This window comes from Oncorhynchus tshawytscha, linkage group LG20 (assembly GCF_018296145.1).
Source record: "Oncorhynchus tshawytscha isolate Ot180627B linkage group LG20, Otsh_v2.0, whole genome shotgun sequence".
In the NCBI taxonomy this organism is placed as follows: domain Eukaryota; kingdom Metazoa; phylum Chordata; class Actinopteri; order Salmoniformes; family Salmonidae; genus Oncorhynchus; species Oncorhynchus tshawytscha.
Genome location: NC_056448.1, coordinates 13,778,401 through 13,798,272, shown reverse-complemented (window position 1 = coordinate 13,798,272; position 19,872 = coordinate 13,778,401). Strand labels below are relative to the sequence as shown.

General features: G+C 44.3%; 1 protein-coding gene and 1 long non-coding RNA gene across 2 annotated transcripts in view; one reads left to right on the top strand and one right to left on the bottom strand.

Annotated features, from left to right (window-relative positions):
* LOC112219435 overlaps positions 1–6,135 on the top strand; it is a 23,200-nt gene extending 17,065 nt beyond the window's left edge. Inside the window, exon 3 of the long non-coding RNA XR_002948757.2 lies at positions 5,489–6,135. This is a non-coding gene — a long non-coding RNA (uncharacterized LOC112219435). The remainder of the gene's footprint in view (positions 1–5,488) is intronic.
* Positions 1–19,872, bottom strand: part of LOC112219434 (serine/arginine repetitive matrix protein 1) — a 26,340-nt gene extending 6,468 nt beyond the window's left edge. The window contains exons 1-6 of the mRNA XM_042302224.1: positions 19,375–19,872; positions 5,278–5,714; positions 4,211–5,172; positions 4,072–4,138; positions 3,138–3,864; positions 53–1,687 (exon numbers count right to left, since the gene is read on the bottom strand). Of these exons, the coding sequence (XP_042158158.1) occupies positions 53–1,687; positions 3,138–3,864; positions 4,072–4,138; positions 4,211–5,172; positions 5,278–5,714; positions 19,375–19,724 (4,178 nt within the window). The 5' untranslated portion in view covers positions 19,725–19,872. The remainder of the gene's footprint in view (positions 1–52; positions 1,688–3,137; positions 3,865–4,071; positions 4,139–4,210; positions 5,173–5,277; positions 5,715–19,374) is intronic.

Sequence of the window (19,872 nt, the reverse complement as noted above, 5' to 3'; positions counted from 1 at the left end):
GGACAGCACATAGCTGCTACACGCTACAGGAAAAGGCTGAGATCTCTCTCACCTGCGTGTGCTTGAGGCAGACCTGTCCCCTCTCCCTCCTGCCTCCTCTCCACTGTACTGCTCTGTAATGGAGGGCAGAGCTTCAGCATGAAGCAGGGTCTTCTGGCCAGGGACAGAGCTTGTTGTCTGGGGAGGGCAGTCTCTCCTGCCCCCTGATCCCTTCAGGGGCTCGGGGTGGGGTATGGAGGAGGGGGCAGGTGAGGGGAAACATGGGGGCTGGGCAAGTGTAACACATGGTAGTGCCACACCCACCCCGCCATTCTGCTTTTTTACCCAGTTACCTGAGGAAAGCTTACTCGAAGTGGGAGCCCCTGGGCTTTGTAGTTTTCCAGAACTCTGTTTACCAGCTCCCTCCTCTCTAAAGGTGGATGTTATCTTCACTGGAGGCAAGGGAGCACGGGCCCGCTTCGCTGATGTGCTTTTGGTGGGACAGGAGACATCCTCGGCTGGCAGAACATCTGGCGTTGGAAGCTCAGTTGTGTCCCCAACCACACGCTTCTGAAACGGACCTAGATCTGCATCTGTGGAGGTACAACTCTGTTGATTGTGAGAGTCTGGGCTCCCCTGGCGCTCACCAGTTAGACTCTGTTCTACACCACATCCAGAGGACTTCTCCATTCTGCAGTCTTCTGCAAAGGGATTATTTGGACCAAACTCAACCGAAGAGTCATGTTCCTCAGTATTTGATTGCTCATCTAACACATCAACTGTTGGCATCGTCTTCCCTGGAAGGTGCTGGGGCCTGGAGGGTGCTGGACCTTTATTGTGTTTTGCAACCACCAACCCCCTAGTGGCTGATGGCATGGGTTCCTCTGCTTGGTTCCCATGGTGGGTAGAGCTCTGGCCTCCACTGATGTGCTCTGTTGTAGCTGTGGAGGAAGATCTCAGCGGCGTGATCATCTGTACCACACGTTGAGAAACTTTGGACATGGAGGCACCCACTCTGTCCTTATGTCCCTGATTCACACTGGTCATACTCTGGTCCCTCTGTGTCTGGCTTGGAGCCTGGTTTGGTCTGTCAGGAGGCAGTGGAGCAGGACGCTTGTCCCTCCTGACACCGGAATCATCCTGACTAACACTCTCATTTAAGTGCAGGTCATGTTCGCTTCCCACCAATGACGTGGCAGAGTGGCGTCTTGGAGGAGGCTGCGGTTTTGTTGGCGTTTTTTGGGTGAGGGTAGGAGTGGCAGAACCAGGGTTGGACTTACCGGGCCAGTTGTCCTTATGAGCCCATCGCTGGTTGTCTGGAGGCAGTGGAGCAGGGCCCTTATCCTGTCTGACACTGGAATGGTCCTTACCACTAACACTCCCCTGGTCATCCCCACTTCCCACCAATGCAGTGGAAGATTGACATCTGAGTGGAGGGGGCGGTTTTGTTGGCTTTGTTTTAGCGAGGGTAGGTGTGGCACAATGAGATTTACTAGACCAGTTGTCCTTACGAGCCCAGGGCTGATTGATGGGAGCCACAGGGGCAGGGTCTTTCTTCTCCATCAGATTAGTAGACGGGTCAATAGCGTCTCTATTTTCCTTTGCGCCTCTGGGGGAGTCCATAGAACTTTCCAGTTCAGGAGACGAGGACGATAAGAAGGGGTTGGAAGATATAGCAGGCTTTGAAGGGTTCCCCCATGAAGAGGGTCTGGAAGAGCAGGGTTAGGAAGGGGAGGGTGCAGTGAGATTCTTTGTTGTTGTTGCTGATGACAAGGTCTAACTACCAAACATTGAAAATGGAAAAAACTTCAAAACTTTTTAAAGAACATAGAATTTGTTTCTAAAGCTAAATGATGAAACGCTATGAAAGTCTTGCTGGAATCCAAACACACACACATTCCAGTTAGCAGAGAGGTATAGTCAATGTAAACGACAAACTACAGAGGTGTTATATAACAAAGTTGTTATTAGTTGCTCATAACTCACCAGACAAGAACATGGGAGAAAGGGTGGGATTTCATTTTATTATGAGAGGGAGATGAAGGTTAGTTATAATGTTTAGGTTAGTAACACACACACACACACACACTAAGGCACGGAAAGGTTTTACATGTAGATTTAAAATAACCAAACATGAATGAAACAATACACCAAAAGGAGAAATAAAAAAGATAAATCATCTTTCTAGCCTCTGAACCGTGAACTGTTCACATGACCAAACAGCCTAGCTTGAATACACCGAGTCAAATCATCCTGTTGGTTTGTTTCATCCTCATCAGCATACATACTCTCATGAGTCATTCAACATCAACGCCCTAGTTAAAAACTTGAGCAATCACCTAATGCTTTGTGTCTCACTTGTAACACTTTTCATATGACATCTGTAGAAACTGTATAGCAAGGTGGGATTCATGGGAGGAGCAGCCAATCCTAGCTGAGCCAAAGGTTTCCAACGCGAACACGCACAACCACATTTTCCACTGCACTGCAATTTTCATGACGGTGTCATAGCACTTCAGGGGATTGTGCTTTAATGAGATGCGCATGTGAGAGTAGTGTCATACACCGCAGGCCAACAGATACCAGGACATCTCGCTTAACACCGAACGGCCATGACTCCAACACACGGAGATTAACTTAATATTCTCTACAGAGCGTCACCCTGTACCAAAGTATTTGATAAGGCAACAGGTTTTCTGATCAAATCTCAATTTTGTACCAAAGCAGTAAGGATCCAATAAAACCAACCCAATTCCATCCAGCCGAGTCTCTGCAATCCGCCACACCGTGCCATGTCCATACATTGGGCTTGTTGCCTCCCTTGATTAACTGGTGGTATAAAAGTCTCAGACAAGATGGTAGGTTTTCCACATAAATCTGACTTGTGCCACCCAGAGGAAAGAGAATGTTAGCATTATTGATATTGTTTTGTTAGAAGATGAAATGGGATATCTGAATCAGAGAATCTGAGGATTTGAGAGAGGGAAAGTTAGTGTGTGGATGAAAGGAGAGATCTCAGGGGGTTCCAGAAGACACTTGGGTATTTTCCCCCTGCTGCTTTTGGAGACTAAATGAATAGTGCATCCATAATTTATGGCACCCAAGGGCTAATGGAATTCTGGCAAAGGGAACTGAGACAGTGTGTGTATGTGACTGACCTTGGCTTGACTGCTGATACTTTATTTATCCGGCAGCTGATGGGTCCAGTAGTGGTCATAGGGTTCTCCTCAAACAGATTATTTGAAGAGCTGTCATCAAATGAACTGGTGGGAGAGACTTCCTCAAAAGGATTATTGCACACGGTGACCTTTGCCTCGCTATACTGCTCCATCTGCTTCTCAACTTCCTCCAACGGTGCCCTCGCCTCCTCACGCCTTTGCGCTTCCTGCATCTGTGCATTTCTCCTTTTCTCTTCCTGTCTCAACTCCCCTGTTTTCATATTTTCTTCCTCTACCCTAAATCTTTCTTTCTGCTCCTTATCACTCCTCTCCTGTTCATTGCCCCTTTCTTCTTCAAGCCTCATTGTTTCTGCTTCCTCCTTCCTCAGCCTCTCCTCCTCTAATCTCCTTATCCTCTCTTCCTCCTCCCTGATCTTCCTCTCCTCTTCATCCTTCCTCAGCCTCTCCTCCTCTAATCTCCTTATCCTCTCTTCCTCCTCCCTGATCTTCCTCTCCTCTTCATCCTTCCTCAGCCTCTCCTCCTCTAATCTCCTTATCCTCTCTTCCTCCTCCCTGATCTTCCTCTCCTCTTCATCCTTCCTCAGCCTCTCCTCCTCAAATCTCCTTATCCTCTCTTCCTCCTCCCTGATCTTCCTCTCTTCATCCTTCCTCAGCCTCTCCTCCTCTAATCTCCTTATCCTCTCTTCCTCCTCCCTGATCTTCCTCTCTTCATCCTTCCTCAGCCTCTCCTCCTCTAATCTCCTTATCCTCTCTTCCTCCTCCCCGATCTTCCTCTCTTCATCCTTCCTCAACATCTCCTCCTCTAATCTCCTTATCCTCTCTTCCTCCTCCCCAATTTTCCTCTGCTCTTCATCCTTCCTCAACATCTCCTCCTCTAATATCCTTATCCTCTCTTCCTGCTTCCTGATCTTACTCTCCTCTTCCTCCTTTCTCAGCCTATCCTCCTCTTCCCTCTTAATTCTTTCCTCCTCCTCTGTCCTCTTTATCCCCATTTCCGCTCTCAGCCTATCTTCCTCCTCGGCCTTCCTCACTCTTTCTTCCTCCTCCCTCACTCTTCTCTCCTCATCTCTCAGCCTATCCTGCTCTCTCTTCACTCTTACTTCTTCCTCCCTCATCTCCTCTTCCATCCTTAGTCTTTCTTCCTCCTCCCTCATCTTCCTCAGCCGTTCCTCCCTTCTTTGCATTTCTTCCTCTTGTTCTCTCCTAATCCTTTCTTCCTCCTCCTTAATCCTCTCCTCTTTCTCCCTCTTCAATCTTTCCTCCTCCTCCCTCATTTTCCTCTCGTCCTCCTTCCTCAGTCTATCCTCCCTCTTCATTCTTTCATGCTCTTCTCGCCTCATCCTTTCCTCTTCTTCCTCCTGTAACCTAATCATTTCCTGTTCTTTCTTCTTTACCCTCTCCTCTCCCTCCTCCTTCAGTCTCCTCTTCCTCTCTTCCATCATTCTACTTTCCTCCTCAACCCTAATCTTTTCCTCCTCCATCCTCTTTCTGTTTTCCTGCTCCTCCTTCCTTGTTTTCTCTTCCTCCTCAAACCTAAGTCTTTCTACCTCCTTCCCAATCCTCCTTTTCTCTTGTTCCTCCTTCCCCATCCTCTCTTCCTCTAACTTCTTTCTCTCCTGCTCTTCCTTTCTCTTCATCTCATCCATCTTAACTCTTTCTTCCTCCTCCTCCTCATCCTCCTCTGCCCTGCTGCTCTCCCCCTCTGCACAGGGTGAGGGCTGCTTCAGGGCCGTGAGAGAGTCCATGGAGGTGCTGGAGCTCTTACGGCCCTGGGCCCTGCGTAGGTCTTCCATGGAACCGTGGCCTGAGCTGGCAAGGCTGAAGGTGGAGCCGGTGCGTGCGCTCCGGGGATGGGGATGTTCTGTGTACAAGTGACTGCCGTTGATGCACAGGTTACTCTGCTCTGCAAGCGGGGCATGGATCTTAGAGCGCCCTAGAGACAGGGAGCCCTGAGAAGCCTTACTGTCGGAACTGCCTGTGCGCTTATGGGTCAGAAACTTGAATTTATTTTTACCTGTGGATAAGCAAGAAGGGGGGGGTGATTTGTAAACACAGTGTAACAAGTTTTCTAATAGATTGCTATATTTAAAATGGAAGGCCAGTCTGTGATGATGCTCACCTTCAGAGGAGTCCTCATTGAGGCCTGAGGGGCTGCCACTCAGTGAGGAGTCCTTCTCCGGCAGAGGGCCCAGGACAGACATGGATTGAGACAGTCCGTGACGCTGCAGATTAGACTTGGGGGAAAACAGAGACTTCAGCTTGTTTTTCTTCTTTTTCTCTTCTTTGTCTGCACCTCCCTCCCCTTCCCCCTCTCCCTCGCTGTCCGTCAGAACCTGGGTGAAGGACGGCACCACGGCAGACGCCGAGTCCGACAGACCCTCCTTCTTCTTGCCTCGAACCTTGTCCTTGAACTTGCCCAGGCGGGAGCGCGGCTTGTCTGTAGCAGAGAGGTCGAACATGCTGGCTGTCAGGTTGTTCTTCATAAACTGGATGTCCACCAGCACCTCTCCCCTGTCTTTGTCTGGCTTGCCTGCCTTATCCAACAGCTTATGCCATCTGTTGAGAGATAAACAATAGACTACCAAATAGTTTCATTGAATTGGTACGAAACACATGCTGTTCTTATCGGAGAGATGGCTCATGAACAAGGTCTATGAATGTGAGGCAGTGAAAGAAAGAACCAAGGTAATGTTTTATTTGTTTAGATGTCTACTGAGCTCCTCCAATAACTTGTAAGGGCACTCAGAAATAACTAGAAATGTGTAGGCATTCACCACTCTTTTCAGATAACGCACACTTAGCAGACTGATCTGTCTGAACAACCACAGCATGCATAAGCAGAGGAAGGCTGATGATCAAATAAGTGTCATGTGTTCATCAGTCCCTGGGCCTCACCTCCAGTTCTAAAAAATATATAGTGTCTACATGTTGTTAGCTATCACAAATAAAGAAAGCGGTCACCCATCGCATGGCTTTATTCAAGGCTGTATTTTCCCCCTTATTTGTTGACCTCTAATCCTATTGGTTCCAAGGGTTTTATCATAGCCAAGAGAATAATTCCAGTAAGTTGGGGCTGCTGCTATTTTTCCTTTCAAATGTTAAGAGTCCTTCCATGGAAACAGTGATTCTTTTTTGGAGAGGCCCAAGGGCGGAGGAGCCAGGGGAAATGACCGATGATGTGGTAAGTGATCTTGAGAGTCAGTGGGCATTATGATTCATACTAAATGGTCACCATAGAAAGAAAGACAATTTCATCCTTGCCGTCCGACTAAGTTGTAGCACACTTCTGTTGGATGTTAAGACTGAACACCATGCCTTAAAATGTACTGTATAGACTACTACAGGCCAGCAGTGGAAATGGGTGGGGGTGGGGGGGACCGGGTTCCGGGAGTGAAATCATTTTGCAATGTGAATTTCTAAACTGAATTAATGGACTTTACATTGGAGGGTTCTATGAGTGATCATAGCTACAGGATATGCAGGTAAAATATAGGTGGAGTCTGTTACGATTACACTCAATTTAGGTTCATATTTAATGAATCACTTACAAAAATCTCCAGGCACTTTTTTTGACGAATGCCGTATATTAAATATAATCAGAATATCACAAAACAAGTTCCTCTACGCCTAGTCTGTTTCACTTGTGTAGAAGATGCCTTCTGGGAAAAAGAAGGTCAGAGTACAAAAGAAAGGCTCACATTGTAAGAACTGCATCAAGTAATTTCTTGTTGTCCACGCTGATTGGTTCAATGAACCCTCAAGAAATCACCATTGTATGTAATTCAGTTATAAAGAAGGTACTGTTCATACATCTGTATGTTTCAGCTGTTCATATAATGGAATAACAGTCAAAACAACCATTCACTTATAGTTTAGAACTAAGCAATGCAGAGCTGAGTCATTAAGTCTGTCAAGCAAAACCCATGAGGCCCGAGGTCACCTGTTCCTCAACAACCCAGCTGAAGTCTGGAAGGAAAATGAGGACTGGGGCAGGAAGAGTCAACCAGGGGTCTCAGACCTGTGAGGTGTGTGTGTGGCCATGAGTGCCCTCTTGGAGGTTACAAAAACAAAATGAACACAATGCTGTGACTGCAGCTTCTTATCTTCGGTGAAGCACTCAATGTGAAACAGAAAAGCAATTTAAAAAAAAGACTGCTCACAGAATGACAAATATGATGAATAACTGTATGGGGGGAGAGAGAGCCTCTCCTCACTATTACTGCAGCTTTGTTGTTGAGAGGACAGTGTGGGTAAACGTAGGGCAAGGTAGGTAGGGGTGGCAGCTTTCATTGTTGTCCAATGTTATTATTAATTCACAGAAAAATAGAGCAATACATTTGGGAATTGTACAACAACGTAAAACAAATCCAACATTGTCACATGCACCGAATACAACAGGTGTAAACCTTACCATGAAATGCTTTCTTACAAGCTCTTAACCAACAGTGCAGTTCAAGAAATAGAGTTAAGAAAATATTTACTAAATAAACAAAAAAAAACAAAAAATAACAAGGTTATGTGCAGGGAGTACCGGTGCCGAACCAACGTGCGGGGGTACAGGTTAGTCAAGGTAATTTGTACATGTAGGTGGGGGTAAAGTGACTATGCGTACATAATAAATAGCGGCAGTGTAAAAACAAATAGGGGGGGGGTCAATGTAAATAGTCTGGGAGGCCATTTGATGAACTGTTCAGCAGTTTTATGGCTTGGGGGTAGAAGCTGTTAAGTAGCTTTTGGTCATAGACTTGGCGCTAGGATTACCACTTCACTTGCGGTAGCAGAGAGAACAGTCCATGACTTGGGTGACTGGAGTCTGACAATTTTCTGGGCCTTCCTCTGACACCGCCTAGTATATAGGTCCTGGGTGGTAGGAGGCTTGGCCCCAGTGATGTACTGGGACGTACACACTACCCTTTGTACCGCCTTACGTCAGAGGCCGAGCAGTTGCCATACCAGGCGGTGATGCAACCGGTCAGGATGCTCGATGGTGCAGCTGTTGAACCTTTGGGGACCTGGGGACCCATGCCAAATCTTTTCAGTCTTCTGAGGGGAAAAGGTGTTGTCGTGCCCTCTTCAAGACTGTCTTGGTGGACCATGAAAGTTCATTGGTGATGTGGACAACAAGGAACTTAAAACTCTCGACTGTCTGTTCGGCACACCTTTTCCTGTAGTCCACGATCATATCCTTTGTCTTTCTCACATTGAGGGAGAGGTTGTTGTCCTGCCACCACACTGATCTCCTCCATATAGGCTGTCTCATCGTTGTCGGTAATCAGGTCTACCACTGTTGTGTCATCTGCAAACGTAACGATGGTGTTGGAGTTGTGTATGGCCACGCAGTCGTGGGTGAACAGGGAGTACAGGAGGGGACTAAGCACGCACCCCTGAGGGGCCCCAATGTTGAGGATCAGCATGGAAGACGTGTTGTTTCCTAACCTTACCACCTGGGGGCGCCCTGTCAGGAAGTCCAGGGTCCAGTTGCAGAGAGAGGTGTTTAGTCCCAGGGTCCTTAGCTTAGTGATGAGCTTCGTGAGCACTATGGTGTTGAATGCTGAGCTGTAGTCAATTAACAGCTTTCTCACATAGGTGTTCCTTTTGCCCAGGTGGAAAAGTGGATCTGTTGGGGTGGCATGTGAATTGGAGTGGGTCTAGGGTTTCCGGGATGATGCTGTTGATGTGAGCTATGACCAGCCTTTCAAAGCACTTCATGGCTACCAACATGAGTACTATGGAGCGGTAATCATTTAGGCAGGTTACCTACGCTTCCTTGGGCACAGGGACTATGGTGGTCTTTTTGAAACATGTAGGTATTACAGACTCGGTCATGGAGAGGTTGAAAATGTAATTGTAAACACTTGCCAGTTGGTCCGCGCATGCTTTGAATACACGTCCTGGTAATCCGTCTGGCCCCGCAGCTTTGGAAATGTTGATCTGTTTAAAAGGTCTTGCTCACATCGGCAACTGAGAGCATTATCACACAGTCGTCTGGAACAGCTGGTGCTCTCATGCATGCTTCAATGTTGCTTGCCTCGAAGCGAGCATAAAAAGGCATTTAGCTCGTCGAGGCACGCGTCACCAGGCAGCTCGCGGCTGGGTCTCCCTTTGTAGTCCGTAATAGTGTTCAAGCCCTGCCACATCCGACGAGCGTCAGAGCCGGTGTAGGTAGGACTCAATCTTAATCCTGTATTGATGCTTTGCCTGTTTGATGGGTCGCCTGAGTCCGTAGCGGGATTTCTTATAAGCGTCCAGATTAGTGTTCCGCTACTTGAAAGCGGCAGCTCTAGAATTTAGCTAGATGCGGATGTGGCCTGTAATCCATGGCTTCTGGTTGGGATATGTACTGTGGGGACGACGTCTTCGAAGCACATGTTGATGAAGCCGATGACTGAGGTGGTATACTCCTCAATGCCAATGGATGAATCAAATAGAGGGCGAGGGAGAACCTTGTATGCGTTTGTGTGTGTGGAGTAAAGGTGGTCTAGAGTTTTTTTCCCTCTGTGACATGCTGGTAGAAATGAAGTAAAACAGATTTGTTTGCCTGCACTAAAAGTCCCTGGCCACTAGGAACACCGCTTCTGGATGAGCATTATATCTTGTTTGCTTATGGCCTTATACAGCTTGAGTGCGGTCTTAGTGCCAGCATCGGTTTGTGGTGATAGACGGGCTACGAATAATATAGATGAGAAATTTCTTGGTAGACAGAGTACTTTATGATAAACTGTAGATCACACTACCTTAGGCAAGCAATACCTTGAGACTTCTTTAAAATGTAGACATTGCGCACCAGCTGTTATTGACAAATAGACACACACACACCCCTGCCCCTTGTCGTACCAGACGTTGTTTCTCTGTTCTGCAGATGCATGAAAAATCCCGCCAGTTCTATATGATCAGTGTCGGCGTTCAGCCACGACTTGGTGAAACATAAGATATTACAGTTTTTAATGTCCCGTTGGTAGGATAGTCTTGATCGTATATCATTCATTTTGTTTTCCAATGATTGCATGTTGGCCAATAGAACAGATGGTAGTGGAGGTTTAGTCACTCGACTACGAAATTCTCAGAAGGCAGCCCGACCTTCGCAACCTTTTTCTCTGTCTTTTAACACAAATGACAGGGATTTGGGCCCATTCCCGACAAAGCAGTATATCCTTTGCGTCGGACTAGTTAAGTAAAAAAATCTTTGTCCAGTTCAAGGTAAGTAATCGCTGTTCTGATGTCCAGAAGTTATTTTCGATCATAAGAGACAGTAGAGCAGCAACATTATGTACAAAATAACTTCAAAAAAAGGTCAATGTGGTCAGGCTTGTTCAACCTGTCCCTCCATTCCATTGAGTCAATTACTGTGAAATGTACATAGAGACATTCCATAATTGATGTAGATTACTGTGTGTGTAAACAAGTTCTGTTTAGTTAACGCATCTCCCTTGAGGGAGGCCATTGCGTCTAAAAATACTGATCCAGTCTTGAATATTAGTCAGGTTCACACACCCTCCTTCCATGTTACGGAGTGACTGACAACACCCCAAAGACTCATCCTTTCCTTCTACACCTCCCTGCTAGTGTTTGGAATACTGAGCAAGCATATCAGGGACATTCGTGCCCGCTTGTGGAATCTACTTAGGGGCCACATTGCAGTCACAGCTGTTATACTGTACGCAGTAGCTGAGTAGTTATGTAAACAAACATTCTAAACCAACTCTTTGGCTGTACAGCTGCACTACCACAAGCTGCATTGCCAAAGCTGTAAGGAATGGACACTTACAGTAAGCCCAATTATTATTTCATCCCAATATAGCTCTGTAATTCAATTGATGACAACAAAGGACAGTTCATTCTTCTCTCTGTGGTGAAAATGTCAAGTTGTTTTAAAAGTTTCTCAGTGAACAGGACACACCCAGACAATCCTTGTAGTTGTTCACGGATGCCTGTGTGGACATCACACCTCTCAACAGACCCTTGTGAACAACACCCTGCTAGGGAAGGGCCGGGCAATGGAGAAAGGGGGATACCTAGTCAGTTGTACAATTGAATGCATTCAACGAGAAGAAGAAGAGGAGAAGTAACTTAAAGTCAGTAAATAGGAAGTTACAACAGTTACAGATAACTGTAGTGGCGTTAGCTGGGTGGAGGGCGCTGACTAAGAACAGGATACAACAGTCAATGAAAGGGTCATTTAGTATGAAAAGGCCCGGCGTCAGAGTATCATCTCAACGCAGCAGTCTCGCATCCCAGTGTGAAGTACACAACGTGCAGTACTACTGCTGCTCACTGGCATGATAGACTAATGGAAAGAGATGGAACACTGTGTGAGTCAGCATTTAGGCTATTATTATTATTCTAATGGCTCTTTCAGCACATACTCTTCCTGTGTAACCCTGAATGGCTGATAAAACAATGCCTTCCTTGACACAAACCGTTCTTATCACAATGTGCAGCTGAGTCTCTCCCCTTTCATACACATGCACACACACATTCACTGAGAGAGAGAGAGAGAGAGAGAGACATAACTGAAAGCCAGCCTTTTATTCAAAATATGGCCCCTATAATAAGGTTTGCAGATTAAATCTGTGTTTGGTGCAGTCACTCTTATAAAGTATCTGTTTATGGACAGCCTTGTCCTTGACATAGTTATGCCACAGAGGAAGTACCTTCATTGTGATAAAAAGAGCGGAAGAAAAATATGTACCGAAAAATGTGCTGCAATGTCGCTTTTCCATATCCTCGTGGAAATCATGCATTAGTAATTAGTACGGTTACATGCACACAATAATATGACCATTAGGAATAAATCAGGTTAATATAGTAGTTCAATTTAAATGTTTACATGCTTTGAAAGAATAATTATTTCCCTAATAATCCTGTTTACATGGACACATCTGAAATCAGTTTACCTGATGGGACTGATGGTAAATGTAGAAAATCACCAATCAAAATAAACATTCTATTACTGCAACCATGTTACTTTTGTGATGCCTATTTGATTCTGAGTTGGGACATATAACGTTTGTAAGTGAAAACTATTTCTAAGACGCAGTTTTACCAAACTCACGAAAGAGGGACGCTTGCACATGCACAGATCAAATACACCAAGGTGTTTACTAATAATTCCAAAGATTGCCCCGAAATCCTGGTGTTCAATCGGCGTATACTGACTGTGATTATGACTTTAGGCTGATTAAGAGAAGTAGAGTAAGGTGTTTACATGACAAATGCCATGCTCAGCCTACTGCCATGCTCAGCCTACTGCCATAATCAGTTTAATATTGAATTATTAGTGTGCATGTAAACGTACTAAATGTTATAATACACTATGCAAAATGAGGCATTACTATTCAACAGTTTATGGTCCCCATTGTACATGTACCCTACTTCTGTACATGTGTCAGATCAGTAACACACACAGATGGGATTTGAGGCCGATTTCTCAGGTCCATGTTCCCCCTTCACAAAATTGATGGGGAAGCAGGTATATACAGTACCAGTCAAAAGTGTGGACACACAAACTCTTTCAAGGGTTTTTCCTTTATTTTTACTATTTTCTACATTGTAGAATAATAGTGAAGATATCAACACTATTAAATAAAAAAATGGAGTCATGTAGGAAGCATAACAAGTGTTAAATCAAAATATATTTTATATTCTTCAAAGTGGCCACCCTTTGCCTTGATGACAGCTTAGCACACTCTTGGCATTCTCTCAACCAGCTTCACATGGAATGCTTTTCCAACAGTCTTGAAGGAGTTCCAACATGTGCTGAGCACTTGTTGGCTACTTTTCCTTCACTCTGCGGTCCAACTCATCCCAAACCATCTCAATTGGGTTGAGGTCGGGTGATTGTGGAGGCCAGGTCATCTGATGCAGCACTCCATCACTCTCCTTCTTGGTCAAATAGCCCTTACACAGCCCGGAGGTGTGTTGGGGCAATGTCCTGTTGAAAAACAGTTGATAGTCCCACTAAGTGCAAACCAGATGGGATGGTGTATCCCTGCAGAATGCTGGTTAAGTGTGCCTTGAATTCTAAATAAATCACTGACAGTGTCACCAGAAAAGCAATCTCACACCTCCTCCATGCTTCACGGTGGGAACCACACATGCGAAAATCATCCGTTCACCTACTCCGCATCTCAAAGTCACAGCAGTTGGAACCATTATTCTCTAATTTGGACTCATCAGACCAAAGGACAAATTGCCACTGGTCTAATGTCCATTGCTTGTGTTTCTTGGCCCAAGAAAGTCTCTTCTTCTTATTGGTGTCCTTCAGTAGTTTTTTTTTTGTTGCAGCAATTTGACCATGAAGGATTGATTCACGCAGTCTCCTCTGAACAGTTGATGGTGAGATGTGTCTGTTACTTGAAGCATTTATTTGGGCTGCAATTTCTGAGGCTGGTAAATCTAATTAACTTATTCTCTGCAGCAGAGGTAACTCTGGATCTTCCTTTCCTGTGGCGGTCCTCATGAGAGCCAGTATTATCATAGCGTTTGATGGTTTTTGCGACTGCACTTGAAAAAACTACCTCATGAAGCTGGTTGAGTGAATGCCATGTGTGCAAACCTGTCATCGAGGCAAACGGTGGCTACTTTGAAGAATCTCAAATATATTTTGATTTGTTTAACACTTTTTGGGCTACTACGTAATTCCATGTCTATTTTGATGTCTTCATCGTTATCCTACAATGTAGAAAATAGTCCAAATAAAGATTAACCCTGGAATAAGTAGGTGTGTCTGAACTTCTGACTGGTACTGTACAAACACAGTTTAGAGTTAAGAGTAAGAAATCATTACCAGAGGGATATTTGTGCTGTGTCAATGTCTAGATACCGTGCCAATGTTTGAAACTGCTCTTTAAATAAAACATGTTATTTTTCAAAAAGGCAATCCGCTAGTCCTTTAGAAAATGAAAAAAAAGAAAAAATGTCTGAATGAATCTGAATGAACTGCATCTGTTTCAGAGAGAGGTAGAAGCTGTCTGCAGCTGGCAGGGGCTAGTGAGAACTGGAAGGAAGGCGGTGTGAACAGCAACACTGAGTTATCTGCTTTAAGTCAAACATAACGCGGTCTGTTTGGGAGCTGGTAAAGCCACGGTCAAGTCCCAAACACCAGAGAGGGGGAGCACATAATAGGTTTGTTGTTCAAGTTAAACATTCTGGAATGTGAGGCTAAGTCTGGATTTGGCCACCGCAGAAATCAGATACACCATCGTCAACCTTGAGAAAGCAGTAGAACACAATAACAAAACTCCCTGAACACGGCTCACTGGTTTTAAGACATTTTCTGAAGAACTCAAAACCAAGGTTGATAGGACTATGTACAATGCATAAGGTGTATGAATCAGGTTTTATGAGTAACCATGGACATCCTTTGACCAGACATCGAAAAACGGTTGAGAGGCTATGAAGATGGCATATAAAAGTAGCTCTGGGAAGAATTCAGGTCTGAGAAGAAAATTACAAAAATTCTGCTGAAGTTTGGCATTTTAGCTAAAGGTCAGAGATAACAACAACGTCACATGAACCTATCACTGTCACACAGAGGGGGGGAAAACTATCCGCCGTGGAGATCCTCAGTCCTGTCTCCAGACTGTCTCCTACTCAGATAAAGCATGTAGCATGAAACCAATTATCATCATGGAGAATGGACTTTACATAGGGCATGAGAAGTCTGATCCTATATAAGGAGATGGCAAATCCTGATGGATCTTTGCATAGGTCATCAGAAAGATGCAAAAAACCAAATTAGATTTACTCTAAAAGTCTAACCAAGAAGCACTCTCCTTACACATCACAAGACACAGCAATATCCACTTTCAAGAGTGTCCACTTACCAGACTTAAGTGTGTGCGTGCAGTGCACATCACCTGGTGCTGTGTATAGCAGCGAAATAAGACATGGGCACATGTTGTGTGTGGACTGAAATACCTAGAGACAGCTTAGTGAGATGTAAAATTTCTCAAGAAGTTGTGAAATAAATAAGCCTGCAGCCTAATTAATAACCCCTCCCCCAAGAACGTTACTTAATTTAATCTATTGCATGTTTCCCAGTTGAAACAGTTCCCGCATATATTATGATGAAATTTTGAGATGTTTTTGTTTGGTTTGGGTTTTCGGCAGGGTTTTTTCAGCTGTTCGCTCGTACAAAAATATTATTAAATTAAGTGTTTGTCATTCAACGAGAGAACTAGAAAACTTCACACACACACACAGTAATATACAACAATGTCATTTCTCTATGTACATTTCACAGGAATTGACTCAATGGTATAGAGCAGGGCTCTCCAACCCTGTTCTTAGCAGCACATTTATCTGTGCATATTTTTCTTCAGCTCTTTTTAATCACAATGAAGGTACATGGAGTACCTCCTCTGTGGCATAACTATGTCAAGGACAAGGCTGTTCATAAACAGATACTTTATAAGAGTGACTGCACCAAACACAGATTTAATCTGCAAACCTTATTATAGGGGCCATATTTTGAATAAAAGGCTGGCTTTCAGTTATGTCTCTCTCTCTCTCTCTCAGCGAATGTGTGTGTGCATGTGTATGAGGGGGAGAGACTCAGCTGCACATTGTGATAAGAACGGTTTGTGTCAAGGAAGGCATTGTTTTATCAGCCATTCAGGGTTACACAGGAAGAGTATATGCTGAAAGAGAACAATAGCCTAAATGCTGACTCGCACAGTGTTCCATCTCTTTCCATTAGTCTATCATGCCAGTGAGCAGCAGTAGTACTGCACGTTGTGTACTTCACACTGGGATGCGAGACTGCTGCGTGGAGATGATACTCTGACGCCGGGCCTTTTCATACTAAATGACCCTTTCATTTACTGTTCTATTCTGTTCTTAGTCAACTCCCTCCACCCAGCTAACGCCACTACAGTTTACTTCCTTTTCACTGATGTTCAGTAAAGTTACTTCTCCTCTTGTTCTTCTCCAATGCCCGGCCCTTCCCTAGCAGGGTGTTGTTCACAAGGGTCTGTTGAGGGTAGAGGTCAACCGATTAATCGGAATGGCCGATTAATTAGGGCCGATTCGTTATATATGCTCGTTATATATATTAAAATATAGAATATATGTTATTTTCAATGACGGCCTAGGAACGGTGGGTTAACTGCCTTGTTTAGGGGCAGAACGACAGATTTTCACCTTGTCAGCTCGGGGCACCAATCTTGCAACCTTACAGTTAATTAGTCCAACGCAATAACGACCTGCCTCTCTCTCGTTGAACTCCACAAGGAGACTGCCTGTTACGCGAATGCAGTAAGCCAGGGTAAGTTGCTAGCTAGCATTAAACTTATCTTATAAAAAACAATCAATCATAATCACTAGTTAACTACACATGGTTGATGATATTACTAGATATTATATAGCGTGTCCTGCGTTGCATATAATCTGACTGAGCATACAAGTATCTAAGTATCTGACTGAGCGGTGGTAGGCAGAAGCAGGCGCATAAACATTAATTCAAACAGCACTTTCGGGCGTTTTGCCAGCAGCTCTTCGTTGTGCGTCAAGCATTGCGCTGTTTATGACTTCAAGCCTATCAACTCCCAAGATGAGGCTGATGTAACCGGAGAGAAATGGATAGCTAGTTAACTCGCGCTAATAGCGTTTCAAATGTCACTCGCTCTGAGCATTCTAGTAGTTGTTCCCCTTGCTCTGCATGGGTAAGGCTGCTTCGATGGTGGCTGTTGTGTTACTGGTTCGAGCGAGGAGAGGGACGGAAGCTATACTGTTACACTGGCAATACTAAAGTGCCTATAAGAACATCCAATAGGCAAAGGTATATGAAATAGAAATGGTATAGAGAAATAGTCCTATAATAACTACAACCTAAAACTTCTTACCTGGGAATATTGAAGACTCATGTTAAAAGGAACCACCAGCTTTCATATGTTCTCATGTTCTGAGCAAGGAACTGAAATGTTAGCTTTCTTACATGGCACATATTGCACTTTTACTTTCTTCAAAAATTTGTTTTTGCATTATTTTTTTATTTAAACCAAATTTAACATGTTTCATTATTTACTTGAGGCTAAATTGATTTTATTGATGTATTAAATTAAGTTAAAATAAGTGTTCATTCAGTATTGTTGGAATTGTCATTATTACAAATAAATAAATAAATGTTAAAAAAAATTTAAATTAAAATCGGCTGATTAATCGGTATTGACTTTTTTGGTCCTCCAATAATCGGTATCGGCGTTGAAAAATCATAATCGGTCGACCTCTAGTTGAGAGGTGTGACATGATGTCCACACAGGCACCAATCAGTGAACTACAACAAGGATTGTCTGGGTGTGTCCTGTTCACTGAGAAACTTTCAAAACAAGTTGACATTTTCACCACAGAGAAGAATGAACTGTCCTTTGTTGTCTAACGTCAATTGAATTACAGAGCTATATCGGGATGAAATAATAATTGGCCTTACTGTAAGTGTCCATTCCTTACTGCTTTGGCAATGCAGCTTGTGATAGTGCAGCTGTAAGGCCAGAGAGTTGGTTTAAAATGTTTACATAACTACTCAGCTACTGCGTACAGTATAACAGCTGTGACTGCTATGTGGCCCCTAAGTAGATTCCACAAGCGGGCACGAATGTCCCTGACGTGCTTGCTCAGTATTCCAAACACTAGCAGGGAGGTGTAGAAGGAAAGGATGAGTCTTTGGGGTGTTGTCAGTCACTCAGTAACATGGAAGGAATGTGTGTGAACCTGACTAATATTCAAGACTGGATCAGTATTTTTTTTAGACGCAATGGCCTCCCTCAAAGGGAGATGCGTTAACTAAACAGAACTTGTTTACACACACAGTAATCTACATCTATTATGGAATGTCTCTATGTACATTTCACAGTAATTGACTCAACCCTAATCTAGTTCAACCGATTCTAATAATTAGCTGGTTGTTAAGCTGAATCAGGTTAATTACAACTGGGGTTGGAGCAAAAACCTACAGGAGGGTAGCTCTCCAGGAACAGGGTCGGAGAGCCCTGGACTAGAGGGACATGTTGAACAAGCCTGACCGCATTGTTTTACATTTTTGTATGATTCCCAAATGTATTGCTCTATTTTTCTGTGAATGAATAATAACATTGGACAACAATGAAAGCTGCCAACCCTACCTACCTTGCCCTACGTTTACCCACACTGTCCTCTCAACAACAAAGCTGCAGTAATAGTGAGGAGAGGCTCTCTCTCCCCCCATACAGTTATTCATCATATGTCATTCTGTGAGCAGTCAGTCTGTTTAAAAAAAATTAGCTTTTCTGTTTAGATTCACATTGAGTGCTTCACCGAAGATAAGAAGCTGCAGTCACAGCATTGTATTCATTTTGTTTTTGTAACCTCCAAGAGGGCACTCATGGCCACACACACCTCACAGGTCTGAGACCCCTGGTTGACTCTTCCTGCCCCAGTCCTCATTTCCTTCCAGACTTCAGCTGGGTGTTTTATTCCAGGACAGAGTGTCACAGAACAGGCGACCGCAAGGCTCAGCTTTTGTTTGACCGAGGCTTTTACTGTTGACTCAAAACCTCATTGTTCAGTTCAAAACTATACATTAGGGATTGTTTTGACTGTTATTATAATATATGAACACCTGAGACATACAGATGTACATAACATTACCTTCTTTATAACATAAATGAATACAGTCAAAATACAGTATACAGTCAAACAACCCCCCCTTTTAGGGCGTCAGTACTGCAAACCAATGGTTCGGAGATATTCAACCTTAACAGATATTCATAAAGGGAGAGAACACTGCTATGAACTAATGACTCAGAGGAGACAGGCAATTTGTGAGGTATTGGTAATGGGGTGTTGTGCTGCTCGCATGCTGCACTGTTATGAGCTAAATCTGTAGGCTGTCAAAACAAACAGAGTCGCTCAATGGGAGGTGAAGGCTAACACTTTAGGCCTTATAGCCTGCGCTTATACTGTTGTAATTAATACATAACATTGTTGTTGCATGTTGAGTTGGGTGATTATTACACAAGTGGAATATGGGAGCAGTCCTTGTTCTTCTGGTATAATTACAACCCCTATTGAAGGCCAATGGAGTAGTGACATTGTGGTGCTCCAATGTCTTAAATAGGCTTTCACAACTACAGAGAATATCCACTTAAAAAGGAATTGTGTTACTAACGGCAAACACTTTCTTGAGCAATGTAGAAATAGAAAACTGTGATTATTACTGGACAGAGACGTGAACACTCACTCAGTCTTATTGCGGGATTTAACCTCGCTGAGCTCCAACAGGTTGATGACTGCGTGCCCGAGCAACTTGTCCGATCCCACGAGAGCCCGGTGCATTACGTGGACATGCAACGTACACTTCTCTGTGTTACCGTTGTGGAAGAGCGGCAGCTCGAACGTGGCCTCCTCTTTCCACACCGGTGCCACACTCTTTTCTGCCACCGATGTAGCGAATTTATCCTTGGCCACTTGCATGATGGCGTATGCGTCGTTGGTGCCATTTTTTCCCTTTATCCTCAGGCTTCTTGCCTGAAGCACAGTTACCTGTACGCTGGTGGGATGCCACTGTTGGCTCTGGTCCGATAGAGACATGGCTGAGACCTGCGGAGGTTTGGACGAGTGGGCCTCTGAATAACGTTTAGAAACGTTTTGGTGTGCTACATAGAAGTAGATAAGTTAGTGTAGCGCGACAGAGGAAAACTTTTACCTATGGACGGTTGAGGAAACAGCTGAGTGGGCG